The sequence below is a fragment of the Pygoscelis adeliae genome, unplaced genomic scaffold, assembly GCF_000699105.1.
Source record: "Pygoscelis adeliae isolate BGI_AS28 unplaced genomic scaffold, ASM69910v1 Scaffold10, whole genome shotgun sequence".
NCBI lineage: Eukaryota > Metazoa > Chordata > Aves > Sphenisciformes > Spheniscidae > Pygoscelis > Pygoscelis adeliae.
The window spans coordinates 10,009,320-10,023,938 of NW_008824053.1; the positions used below are offsets into that span (position 1 = coordinate 10,009,320).

At 35.4% G+C, this 14,619-nt stretch overlaps 1 protein-coding gene across 1 annotated transcript in view; it reads left to right on the forward strand.

The window, feature by feature from the left end:
• ZZZ3 (zinc finger, ZZ-type containing 3) overlaps nucleotides 1-14,619 on the forward strand; it is a 36,624-nt gene that overhangs the window by 1,547 nt on the left and 20,458 nt on the right. Inside the window, 1 exon segment of the mRNA XM_009333843.1 lies at nucleotides 1,878-3,439. Within this exon segment, the coding sequence (XP_009332118.1) occupies nucleotides 1,929-3,439 (1,511 nt within the window). The 5' untranslated portion in view covers nucleotides 1,878-1,928.

The following is a 14,619-nucleotide window of genomic DNA, read 5'->3' on the forward strand; positions in this document are numbered from 1 at the left end:
AGGAGTAGGGAAGTGATCGTGCCCCTGTACTCAGCACTGGTGAGGCCGCACCTCGAGTACTGTGTTCAGTTTTGGGCCCCTCACTACAAGAAGGACGTTGAGGTGCTGGAGCGTGTCCAGAGAAGGGCAACGAGGCTGGTGAGGGGTCTGGAGCACAAGTCTTATGAGGAGCAGCTGAGGGAACTGGGGTTGTTTAGCCTGGAGAAAAGGAGGCTGAGGGGAGACCTCATCGCTCTCTACAGCTACCTGAAAGGAGGTTGTAGCCAGGTGGGTGTTGGTCTGTTCTCCCAAGTAACTAGTGATAGGAGGAGAGGAAATGGCCTCAAGTTGTGCCAGGGGAGGTTTAGATTGGACATGAGGAAAAATTTCTTTACTGAAAGAGTGCTTAAACATTGGAACAGGGAAGTGGTTGAGTCACCATCCCTGGAGGTATTTAAAAGACGTGTAGATGTGATGCTTAGGGACATGGTTTAGTGAGTATGGTGGTGTTGGGTTGATGGTTGGACTCGATGATCCTAGAGGTCTTTTCCAACCTTAATGATAAGTCTTCACATCATATGTCAGTTGAACAGGTTTCCAGTTGATCTGGAATTTGGGTAGATGGAAAAGAGAAGGTATGCCATTATGTACAAATGTGAATCTATTCATTATCAAGTATATTATGACAGGTTTGTGGTGATAGTCAGTTTGACACATTGAATTTTTAAAGATAAAATTAATAGAAGGGCAAGACTGAACTGATTTCTATTAAAAATGTTATTTTGAGATTGGGCAAGTCAAGTATTCCTACATTTCACCCTGAAATCTGAAATACAGACACTCAAACTGGATGTTTTAAACTTATCTTTGAGTCTGAATTTACTTAAATCTGATGTAGGTGATGATTGATCTCACCAACTGTATGAAAAGTTTAAAAATGGAGAAGGCTTGGGAAACAGCCTTCTAGTACCTCAGAGGAGATTACTGAGAAGGTAAAGCCAGGCTTTTTGTTGACGTAAATGATGCAAAAATAGGGGAGGCCCCACCTGGGTCTTAGAAAAAATATTTTCACTATAAAGCCAATGAAACACTGGAACAGGTTGCCCAGAGAAGTTGTGGAATATCTGTACTTGGAGGTTTTCAAGACCCAGCTGGACAGTGTCCCGTGTAGCTAAATCTGAATTTAGTCTTGATGTTTATTTGAGCAGGAGGTTGGACTAGATTGCCTCCCAAAGTCCTTTCCAACTTGAATGATTTTATGATTCTGATTCAGGCATTTTGTTTTAGTTCATTTTTACTATTAATGACTGTAACTAATTTTTACTGGTGTGATTTTTATTTTTTTTCCCAATCCCCTGGTAGATTAGAACTGCAATTCTGTTTTGTTATTTATGAGTGATTTGGTTTTGTTTTAAGCAACAGGTGAGCAAGCAAATACAATTTTAATGGTTTCCTCCTTAATATGTGAAACCATATAACTGGAAACTGTGGGATATTAAGAATGTGATTTGATACCTCTCATTTGACCAGACAAACTTAAATAACAATACCAATACATTATATCATATGTACAATACAGAAAAATAGTGTATTTTAGTAACTGGAGCCTAACTGGAACATTCTAGCCTTACATAAGGCATAAATATGGACAACATTCACACACAAGTACTAAAGCCAGAACAACTGCAAATACCAAGTCAGCTACTTTGTAGCTTAGATGAAAAACTTTTTTAATGCCCTAAGGAAATACCACAGAAAGAAGTGATATTAATACATTTCATAGATGTATTCAGTTTTACATTACGTACATTTGTGACAATATATTCTTCACTTTTGCTATTTCTGTAGGTGTTTTTAAAGTATTCTTTTCTGACTGTTTTGTTTACATTTTTTTGAAGGTTTCCCAATGAGTGGATCATGATGAACATACTTTAGGGACTTGCCATAGTATGGCTGCTTCTCGATCTACTCGTGTTACAAGATCTACAGTGGGTTTAAATGGTTTGGATGAAAACTTTTGTGGTAGAACATTAAGAAACCGTAGTATTGCTCATCCGGAGGAAGTTTCACCCCATCCTCAAATACGGTCAAGGTCACCAAAGAAGAGGCCAGAGTCTGTGCAAACTCAGAAGGGAAGTAACGGTGGAAGAACTACTGATTTGAAACAACAGAGTGCTCGGGAATCATGGGTGAGCCCTAGAAAGAGGGGGCTGTCTACTTCAGAAAAAGATAATGTTGATAAACAAACTGTGGAAAATTGTGAAAAAAAACAAGCAGAACCTGTTTCACCAGTTTTGAAAAGAATTAAACGCTGTCTACGTTCAGAGGCACCCAACAGTTCAGAAGAAGACTTGCCTACTAAAACAGAGAAGGAATCATTGGAGCATAAAAGCTTAGTGTCGGACAATGATGCAGTCTCCACAGGGACTAAGCGAGCTTGTCGATGTCTTATATTGGATGATTGTGACAAAAGGGAAGTTAAAAAGGTGAATGTTTGTGCAGAAGGATTTAATAATTCTGCAATAGTTGACGAGATTGCAGGTTATCAGACTGTTAATGGAGTTGGTGAGAGAGACTCAAATTCTCTTAACTGTGATGACTGTCAGCTTGATGGGAACACTAAGCAACACAGTGCTGGTTCCTGTATGCCCAAGGACAAAACAGTAGCAGAAAATGGAAACTCATTTGCCCATTCTTCGTTGTTGCTTAATAGCAGCAAGGAGGACAGTGCTGTAGACCATTATGTGCCTTGCACAAACTCTCAAGAACAGGTAAAGTTAGAGGACCACAAAATAATAAATGACTGCTTGCCTGAGGAGCATGCTAATCAGGCAGATGAGCCAGCTACAGGGTCCTTTTCTGAAATCCAGTCATCTTTGTTAAGGGATTCGGAGGAGGAGGTAGATGTTGTAGGAGATAGTAGTGCCTCTAAGGAACAGTGTGCTGAAAACACCAATAACAACCCGAATACTCATCATGACAGTGCATCAATCTCAGGTGAACCTGAACCACATTCTTCAGTGCTGGACTGTGTTTCAGCTCAAATGACATCTATGTCGGAACTTCAAGAACACAGATACACATTGAGAACTTCACCACGAAGGGCTGCCCCTGCCAGAAGTAGCCCTACTAAAAATAACTCTCCTTGTAGAGAAAACGGACAGGTTGAGGAAAATAATCTTAGTCCCACTGAAAAGAATGTACCTGTAGGTATTAATAATATCAATGGATCTCCTAAAAAGTCTGAAGAAATTAAACAGAATGAAAAAGAGAGAAGTTGTAATACGGGAGATCATGGGAGTGATGGACTAAGAAAGCCACTTTCTGAGGCTAGGCTTGTTGCTGGATATGTACCATCTGCCAAAGAGAGTGCCAACATCCACACTGCAGAGGATGATGAGGAAGAGCCTGATGTGTATTACTTTGAATCAGATCATGTGGCATTGAAACACAACAAAGAGTATGTGTAACTATGGTAACCATGAATTCTGCTTTTGTTTCTTACCAAAAATATATAAATTAATACATATTTAAAGTACTTTCACAAAAATTTAAGTGCTTTATAATTTTCATGCTCTTCAGTCTTCATTTTTCTTCCTTGTTTCTACCCCAAACAAAATTAAACTCTATTTAATATGCAGTATGGTACAGCAATGTGGTTTATACATTTCTAGCAATATGAATTCTTTAGACAGAAATTGTTTGGGTTTTTTTTTTTAAACACATCTGTTATTTCTTTTCTCTAAAAAACTAGCTGGAAACAAAACGAAAGGAATTACAACTCTTAATTAGAGTTCAGTTATTTATCAGCATATCCAATAGGCACAGCACATACAGCTTATGAAATCACCATTCTGTTGTACATAGAACTTAAGGTTAGATACCTATTTTCAGAATGTCATGGGAAAGACTTACATTATTGTGTTAAGGAAGATAAACTGATCAAATGCAGCAATTTGAGAACTTTCTCCAGAGTAAATTATGTCTACATTGCTGTTTATATTCATTAAATGTAAATATATACATGTTCTAATTATTATTAGGAAAGAGCACTAACTTCTTTTTATATTTATCATCTGAATGTTTGTAAGTAGAACTGTGGTAATCTTACATTTGTGGTAACTGTGAAAGAGATTCTTGAAACAAAAGGGCAATTTTCTCAGTGAAGAAAGTTTACATGGAGAAAATTTGTCTTCAAATGATAGATCGGGCCACAGTTTTTATCGCACGGTCTTTGTAACGCTGTTTTGACTTCTGTGTTTTGCTGTTTAGTAGATGGTCTACATTTTGCTGTGAGTACTGAAAGGCCAAATGCAGGTGATCTTCAGTTTGCCTCATACAAAGAGTTAAACCACTGCTAGTAGTTTCTGTAAATAATCACAGCACAATTATTATGAATATGGGGCACAAGGCACAGATGATTGTTTAATCCAGCAGAAGTTTGACTGGGTTTTTTTGGTGTTAGAGTTGCATTCTTTTTATAATGAAATTTTGTTCAATATTGGATATGAATAAAATATTTTAATCAGAGAAAATTGTGAATTAGAGCATGGTTCAGACAAACTATGATTTCAAAATAATGATCAAATATCTGCAGCTTCAGCCATCAGCCCAAAGTGTATGGACACTTTTCCTGGTAGACAGAGAGAAGATTGCTGTTTCCTAAATTGTAAATGGGAAAAATGGACTGTTGTCTTTTGACATTTTTTGGATGTTTTTGTATCTGTATGTAGGGTGACTTTACTAGCTATGTTAGTACAGAGATACATTAGTAATGTATCTTTTTTTTTTTTGGTGTTTATTAGGAAAAGAATGATAACGATTGTATCAGATTTTTAGATGTAGCCTCAATTTTTACTTCTTTGAAATTAAACATGTCTGAAATGTACAGTTTTTAAAAATCAATCTGCAATTGAGTGTAAATAAAAATAAAAAGTAATTTTTTCTATTCTTACAATTAAACACAGATCTAAATTGTTCTTGAAAAATTTCAGGAACATGCCCTAGTGTTAGCTTTTGAATATACAGAATTGCTCTGAAGATATGACTAGTTGTTGTTCAGATTGGCAGCCTGTTTGTGAGAGCTTGTTGGGGAGCTTTTGAAATTGCAACTAGGACTTGGTAGCTTGCTACTAACTTGCTGCCTGAATGCAGAATTCCAAAAGAAATTGCTGTTATTTTTATCCTGTCTTATATTTTACTGATTTTTGGTGGCAAAAAAAGTCAAAGCTAGAATTCTCTTCTAGATCAAGAAAGAATAATTTCTACTTTTCGGAAGGGAAGCATTCTACTGAAGGTAGTGTTAGCTGGATTTTTTTTCCCTTTAAAACAATGTTGATATAATTGGAAAGTTATGGACAGCCTTTTTTTTGTTGTTGTTGTTTATATTTGCCAGAAAACAAATCTAGTATTCTGATGGTTCCTCATGATAATAGGATCCTTCTAAAGAACATAAGTCTGTGTTTTGATATTTGAGTGCAGTTGTCCTTTACCCGGAACTTCGTAGTTCAAGAGTTAATCAAATACAGTGCACTACATCCTTTTTCAAATTTTAAAAATACCAGAGTTCCTTATAGGATACTCCTAATTCATGTGTTCTTCATCTTAAGTATACCCTTGTTTAATCTCATTTGCTGCTTATTTTCTAAAATGTTAAACTAAAAAAAAAAAAAAGTTTTTAGCAGAAATGTTTTCCCTGATTAGTCAGATGCAAAGAATTCCAGGGCTCCCTTGCTGTCAGGTAAAGGCTATTCGCTTTGTCTGTGATATTTCTGGCTGAGCAAAGTATGCTGGTCTTCTGCTTATCAGACCTTCAAATGGTACACAGCTTTGTTTTTCTGTCCGTCATCAGTTTGTGATTAAACTTGTCTTTATGGATGATTTTTTCTCTGTTTTATATTTCTATTCTCTCCTAAAAGCAAATTCAGAGAGAAATTAGCATCTTGGCTAGGTTGAGGAGGCAGATTTCTCCAAGGCGGCATTAATATCATTCTTTGGATGTTGCACAGCAGGAAAAAGCTACATTCCTCTGTGTTGCAGAAGCAATTTGATATGTCTGTAAACTTACGTTATTTCTTGTTACATTACACAGCTTGATGACATACACATTCATACAGTTGATTTTCACTCTTCAAGAAATTATTGTAACATGGATAAAATACGAATATACTGAAACTTTCAACAGCTGTTGATAAGACTTGCTATAAGAAAAACAACTAAATGTATATTGTGATATTTTTGTATGAATTTTGTTGCTTTTTGAATGTTGTCATGTTTAAACAACATTCATATATTAATATATTTCTCGGAAAACTGAATGATATAATAGGAAAAATAATCATCACAGAAAACAAATTATGAAATATTATTTTTCAGAGAGGCTTAAATGATGGATGTTCCACAACCTCTTTAATAAAATAGATCCCTCCTACAAAGACAGATCCGAGATCTCTAAACAGAAATTTTATTGCAACATAGACATTCATGTAGATAATAACAGACTGATCTAGGGGGTTGTATAATTGTAAAGTATTGTTAATGTTAATTTTTCTGTTATTACACACACATTTTGAATTTTTGTGTATTATGATTCCTCTCAGAAAAACATGGTTGGATGCATATTTGAGAATTTTGCTTATATGTTCTAGCTCAGAAACCTTTGCATTTTCTCTGGAGATATTTTCGTCAAAATTGAAGTTGTTGATTTAAATCTTTTTACACCACTTAATGTTATATGCTGTGCTCAGTGTTTTGCATATGTCTTTCCTCAGGAGTTTCTCATCTCTCTTTGCTATATCTTTTTATAGTTTAATTCTTTCTTACAGTGCAGTAACTTACTTTAATTTTCTATCTTATGCAATATTTTATTCTCAGTGTTTAATTTAGTGCCCTTTTTTCCTTTTTTCTTCTTCCTCTTTACTTACTCTCTTTGGAGATTTGCAATGTTTGGCAGGTATTAGGTTGCATGGGGGAAAATTTTTGTTTAACACTTTGCTCTGAGTTCTAGATGAAAATGTAATTGAGGAATTGAGTTTTCATGTGCATATAATGCATTATACAGTGTATTTCTAGGAGCCTGTAAACTGTGATTAGCTTTATAGGGACCACTTAGGCCTATAGGTAAGCCCACTGAAATATAAGAATTACATGTGAGCACTTGCCTACAGGCATTCAGTTGCAGGAGCTGGGATCTTGCGTTTATTCAGTAAATAGATATTTTCATATATCTTTGGTTTCATTTATTACTTTATAATATTTAAAATGATCATAGCTGTACTGACATTTAAACTGAAGACAGATTAAAATGAAATATTTTAATACATCTCTTAAAACCCAGTCTTGTGAATTCTTACTTGCTGTGGGTTGTATTGTTGCAGAGGCCTTGGAAAGACAGGCGACCGTGTAAGATCGTACAATCAGATTTAATATTTAATTGACAATTCATAGGAATACTGTTAATGTCTTTGGATGCGCTTTTAATATTATATGAATGTGAGAAAGAAAAGAAGCATATGTGGCATTCCCTGTGGTACAGGTTTGGTATTTTGTTAAGTCACAAATGTTTCTGCCTAATGAATCAGATTAAAACAGTTCTCTAGAAAAGTTCATCTTACTGCTTTTGATTTGTTAGAACAGGGTCTGGTGCACCTTGCCATACTGTAGCAGTCTTTTTCACTAAGGTGAACTTCTAATTTTAGCTGCACCATGTTTTTTCCTTGACTGGATGACAATTAGTATTAAAAATTAAACTACTTCTCATTAATATATTTTAAGATAAAATCTCCATGTCTATCTTCATATATATTGGGCAAGAATAAAAATATTACATCAGTTTTGTAATTTACCCCCATATATTCAGATATATGTCTCAGAATTAAGGTCAAATTTATCACACAGTATGGATTTATTTTAATGTACAGATAAGTCAGGTAATCTAACATTGCTTTGTAGTGATGTCATGTAGCTATGAGTAGCTAATACTATGGAATAAATTATCCTCCTATATTATTTTTAAGGACACCTTTGTCTTTGTCTCATTTTCCTGTGAGACATACAGTTTTAGTCTGAGGAGACTTTGTTACGTTGTTTCATCTCAAGGAGTAAAGGGAATTGGTATAAGTGAAGTAAATTGAGTTACTTTTTGTAGTAGCAGTTGTAATCCATACTGGGGTCAAGAATGTTATGAGACAGCAACTGTTTTGTAAATATGTAACCTCCGAGTACTTTATAGAATATATCATCAACATAGAAGAATTGATGATGTATACATTTTTAGTGTTGAAGAATAATAGAAGTTAATAATTTAAAAAAGCATATATGCCATATATATTAGATTACAATGTGTTTTAATTCATCCTTTGTTCCACACAAGCGTGGTGTGGCATACAGTGATGTTTTTCTTAAACTACCTATTAATGTAAAAATTAAACACACGGAAAATTGGTACTTTTTTCAGAGAGTAGTTTCTACTGTCTGGTAGATTGGTCTGTGTTCTTAGTAAGTAACAAAAAAATAAATTGGCCTTAAGGAGAAATCTCATTTCATGTAGAAGTTGAATGCTACAACTAGTTCATCTGCAAAATAGAAATATAACAGAAATCAATTAGAAACTTCTAATATGAGTTTCTGATCAACTGCAGTTTGATATTGCAGATAATTGTGTTATTAAAACATGTTGTGATAGTGTAATGGGCATACAACCACATTTAGTAATGGAATACTCGTTATATTTTACACCAGCTTAAAATATTAAGTATTTTGAGAATTGTTTACTGCCAGCATTACTACTTTATCATGTTTTATAAGATCATTTCTATTTATAAATACTTATCAATGGAAAAGTTGTAAGTGATGCAAAATTATTGCGGGACTAAAGATTAAGGTTTAGTTAAGAGTATTTTTGTAATCATAGAATCATGTTTTATAATGACATAAACTATTCAATAAACACTAAGTAACAGAGTTCTTAATTTGCAAGAGATGATGCCTTGGGCATGTGCTGCATCTCCTTTTCTCTCTCTAGTAATAGACTTACTCTAGGAGCCATTAAATGTCAAGTACATTTGTCAAATTTGTTTTTCTTTCTCTGAACATAGTTATTGTGCTGTCAACCACAGCACAATCCTAGCGAACAGCACTATCAAACACAGTGCAATCCTCATTTAAATAATGCATCCCCTGGAAAACAAAGCTTGATTTCTTTTGGATTTGTGTCCTTGAATTCTGTTCTCTCCTGATTTGCCTGATGCCTGCTTTTCTTTTTCTGCCTATGCTCTCACCTCTCAGAGTCCTCTCTTGCAGCATCCTGTCCTGGAAGAGAGAGCGTGAGCTCTCCAGTGCAGAGCTGCTTCCCTGCTGGCTGACTTGGTAGTATGTATGGGGGTGTCTGCTCAAGGATTGACCGGAGAATGCGGAGAGTAACGGTTGAATTCTGCTTGCCGCCTTCTTGTGGGGACAGTAGTTATGGTCTCTTCCCCTGCCCAAACTGCCAGTTTTTAGCGAACATACAGGAACTCAACTTGTCTTTCCAACTTCTTTGATCAACGTGGATCAAAAATCATGGGGGAAAAATGCACAGATTTAAAAAAAAAAATAAACACAGACTTACTATTTTAATATAGAAAAGGTAGAAACTTATTTTCCTGCCTGTTCATTTGGAATGTGTAGCATTTCTAAGGATCCTCATTAGTAAATTCATCTGAACTGGAAACTTAAGTGTTAGTTAATAAAAATGGTTTTGAGGTGTAGGAAATACCAGTTGGGAAAAAAAAAAAAAAAATCAAATGCCGTAGGATATTCATGGTCCTGATTTAAAAAAAGAAAGACAAAACCAAGAAAAGACGGGGTAGTAACGTACTCACCCCGCAGAGCTGTGTGGAAAGTAGGGCTCTGGCTGTGTTTTTGGCTATGCACGTAAGGGACACTTAACAAAAGCAGAAGTGGTAAAGTGTGGTTATACCAGTTATACCAATGTAATGTATGTCTGGTGGGACAAGGAATAAACCCTATTAACATAATTGCCTACTTGGTAAGCATGTACAAGTACTTCACTAAAATATTAGTAAGCATAGTGATGCCACCAAGAAAACAAGAACATAGTGACTGGCATATGCTGTGAGAATGTGGGTATCTTTTCAGTTTTAACTAACCTAGCTTGAAATGGTAACTCCATTACCAGTCTTAAGTACTTGTTTTGGTGTTACATGAAGTTTTGACAGCATGTCCATCATGAACTACAAAACTGGCTGTCAGTATCTTTTAGAAAGGAATTGTACAAGCAGTACGTATTAATGCTTGTTTTAGTCTCAGCAGTCAATTCTAATCAAGATAGGTGTTTCTTTGGTACTAGAAAGTACTTCTGAGAGGAGGAAAGATCCTACTTTTTGGTTTCCTTTAAATTTTGTTCTTGGTAGGAATAACCAGCTGATTTTTGATTTTTCATTATTGCACATCTTTATTTTGCTTTGCATAGTTCAAGGTGAAGATGTGCTGCTGTTTTGTATAAGAAGCTTTGAAAGTTTTATGCTTCGTAAGCCAAGGACCAACTGTATTTGTCCATGGTTTATTATCGTAGTGAATACTAATAAAAATATACATTTAACTCATTTTCTTCCTTATTTCTAACTTTTCTTTACCCAAAAAAGATTGAGTGAATAATTCTTTTTATTGCTGTTAGAACATTCAGCTTCTCATGATTGCATATCATGTTCTTGTAATCCAGTTACAGTCTTCAGATACTACTGTAACAGAATACTTGAGGGAATATGTTAATTTGTTCCTGCAGCGAGAATATACACCTGAATAATAGGAAGGGTTTCTTCCTTGGGTTTTAGTGAAAACCTGCATAAACTAATGTAGAGTGAGTTGAAGGAGTCCAGTAATCAGTGTTGTCAATTATCAGATTTTTTTGTTCAGAGGATTTCTGTACAGTTGGGTCAGTTCCATGGTAACACGGGTTCCTCCTGTTTTGTCTCTGGAAGAAAGCCCCTTCTGAATGGTTGCTTTCCCCAACATCTTTTTAGAGAATGTCTGAGTGGAGATACTGGAGGAATCTGTGTGGCATTATTCTCTCAGTAAAGGAATTGGGGCCATTCTCATTAGAGATGATGAGAAGGGAGGAGAAAGAGTTGGAGGTGTGCTGTCAGTCTTTCTTTCTGTGCCCCTTGTGAGGAAAACAATTCTACTGCCATTTCCTCATGTCACTCCAAACCTTGAAAACAGAGGAATGACAGGGACCTATATCTTCTTCCCTACTAAATGTCACTGTCCTGCAGGCAAATACTTTCGAAAGTGCTGTTAAAGAAAGATCAAAAGGCTATATTAAAATGTGTTAACTGGGGAGGACTGATGGATGATGTTTTAACCTTTCACGTTGGCAAGACTGAAACAAGTTACATGTTTGTTCAGAGGCACAGAGACCTAATTGCCACTAAAAATTTTGAAAACTTGCTGGAAATGTGGATATGTGATAAAGGTGCTTTTGTACAGCTAATATTAAATCCCACCGAGTGTGGTGGACAGCTCTTGACAAGAATGAAGCCTATAGAAATATATAAGTGGGCGTTCTGTTTCTGGGACAGAGTTAAGGATTTAAGACAGAAAGGGACATCACAAGTTCATAACCAATAAAATACTGTTCAGATGCTTGAAATATGAAGTCTGGAGTTGTGAAAGTTAGAAGAAAGGTGAAATTACAGCGGAACATGGTTCTTTTGCATCCCGGTAAAAGACTGCAGTAGGGTTTTCTGTTTTGGTTTAGGGTTTGTTGGGTTTTTTTAAATGTCCGTTAAAAAAAAATATGTGCTTTTTGGTTTACTTCTGTTTTGTTTTAAATAGGTGTGTATTATAGCCTGAGGCTGGCATTCAGAAATGGTGATTTTTGTTCTGTTACTGGCATGGTAGACTTGGAGAAGCCACTTAATGTGTACAAGTCCTGACAGGAGTTGATGTATGCCGTTATTGATTATGCCCTTAAACTCTTTTCTGTTTCTGAAAGGAGATCAAAGAAGGGCCACTCCACATTAGTAACTTCTGCTTCCTCGTTGCTGTCGTGTGTGTTCTACAAGTCTAGCATTGAATCCCAGCACTCTTCCCTAGTGCAGCAACAGATTTTTAAAAAATCTCAGATGCACATCAGAATAATTTGCGAGAAACTCTACAGTGTCAAAATTACCGTATCATGACACTGGCAAAGATTTCAGGCCAAGCTTAAAAGCTGGGAGCATTATCTGATATTTCTGAACTGAAGCAAACCAACAAACCCCAAACAAAACACAACACTCACTTCTTTGAAATGAGAAGATTGTTTGATCTGACTTGCAGATTTCTCCAGGAAGCCAATCTTTTACTGCCTGGGGTTTCCCTTTTCCTACAGTAATTTGCAGTCTTATAACATGTTTAATATCCAATACTTTCTTAGCTTAGCATCTAATAAGAGTTTGTTTTTTTTCTGAATCGCTGTGAGTAAACCAAAATCCAGAGTGATAAATGACTCTAGGTATAGGAGAGCAGGTTTTAATCTGCACTTTGCTAGAGTGCCAGTAGATGGCAATAAAACAAAGACTTGCTCAAATCCTCCTGATTACTGATACGTACCGATTTTGTGTCACAGCTCTTGGAAATACAAAAATGAAGTTTATTTTAAGGTAGATGTTTTTTTCTACATATATTTTAGCCATGTTTTGTTACGAGAAGTGTATACTCCTTCATTTAAAACAAATCCTACCTGCACAAAAAAAAAAATCAAATATAAAATCTAAATTATGGCATACATGTTTTTACCTTCTAATCCCCAAAATTGATGTTACTATACTTTTTATCATATTGTGAACTATATTCACACAACTGTAGAAGTGCAGTTAGTTTTGGGAGTGGAAAGTGATGACCACTAGCTGCACAGCATTTTATCAGGCAAGAGAGGATAAGTCACTTCTTTTTAATTAAGTATCAAAGTACACGTCTTTGCAAGGTACTAAGTGATGACTGTAAGGCAAGTATAGTTGACAAAGTCACTTTTTTTATTTCAAGTAATTTCTGTGAGCATCCAGACAATAAATTACAGGGAACTCTGTATGCTGATTTTATTACATATATTACAAATAATTTCTTGCTACAGTTTTCCATTGTTAATAAGTGTCACCTTTGCACCTTTGTCACCTGCTAGCTTGATAAAACTATTTTATGTATTGTCGAATTTTTAGAAAATACTGAATAGAGTTGCATTAGTGATATAACAATGATAAATATTTAAATAAGGGAAAAAATTATCATTGTGATAACACTGCAAGTGTTTTAGATCTGTGGTTCATGCTAAAAGCAAGTAATAAACATTTAGCTATGTGTCTGTAAGACTGTCTGAATACTATGTGAAGCTTCGAGGTGAAGTTGCGTGATTTTATATATATGAGTAAATGTGAGAATGTTCATTATATCATTACTTCAGAGGTGATTATGTAAGGTTGAAAAAGATGAAGTAGGGACTAAACTTTGGACTGGCAAGGACCTCCTTCCATTTATTTTCATTTGAGGGGGAGAATAGAAGTAATACTGCTGTTTCCGAGTCTCTAGCTTAGAAGGTGAGAAAATCCATTATGATTACGTTGGAATATTAGATAAGGAAAGTCCAACGAATAGTGCACAGTAGTGTTTGGAGATACCTCTTGCTAATTTCAAGTTTGTGTGTAAGTTTACTTTGGATAAAGATACTTAAGATGAAATTTCTTCTTTTTTATGGATAAGACCAATGGCAGAAAATTTCCGCATGTGTTCTTAAATGTTTGAGCATTAAGACTTTGTAGGGGGCTTGTTTTTAGAGGAGGCTTGGCATTTTTGTGGTGTTTGGTGAATGTTACCAACAGCCACTTTTATGTCTGCCCCTTACATTGTCCAACAGGACCAAACTGATGCTTCACATTTATTTACCACAATTTAACTGAAAAGCTTCACTTATTTATTTTATTCTGTCCACTAATTTGAATTAGCTACCTAAAACTTAAAATCTTCATTTTGTAGTATCCGTTTCTCACATCACTCATTCACTTAAGGTTTAAAGTACCGTACGTTCTTCTCTTGAAGGAGAAGAAACCTTCAGAAACTACGGAGGGACTTGCCTCTGTGACTGACTCTTATTGTAATACTGAAATGAATTCATTTAAAAATGCTGAATGACGTGGTGTCTTGTACAGGCTAGTGTCAAGTCATTTAGTATAAAAAATAAGAGTAAACTTAAGAAACATGCTATTCTTAAGGCAGATGGACTCCAAATATATATAGTGCTTTCTAAAGCTTGTTCTTAGTTCCTGATGCAAAGAAAATAAAATCTGTGATGTAACTCTGGGTACTTAGATCTGGAAATGTAAATAGCGTTATCACAGGATGGAAAGAATGGGGGAAAAAAGCATCTTGAAAGTAGATCTTAGAAAACTGGATCAAAATGGAAATGGGTCTCATTAAGGTACTAGCTATGCTATTTTCAAGCTTTATCACAGACAAGAGATGAGGCTGCTGTCCCCCTAATCACTATTAGAATAAGGTTCATGGAAATGAACAGTTTAATAACTAGTTGCTTATGGCAGGACTTCCAGAAATGTGGCTCTGCTATGTGATAATTATTTTATGGAGCAATCCAAAAGAGTGAAGTAG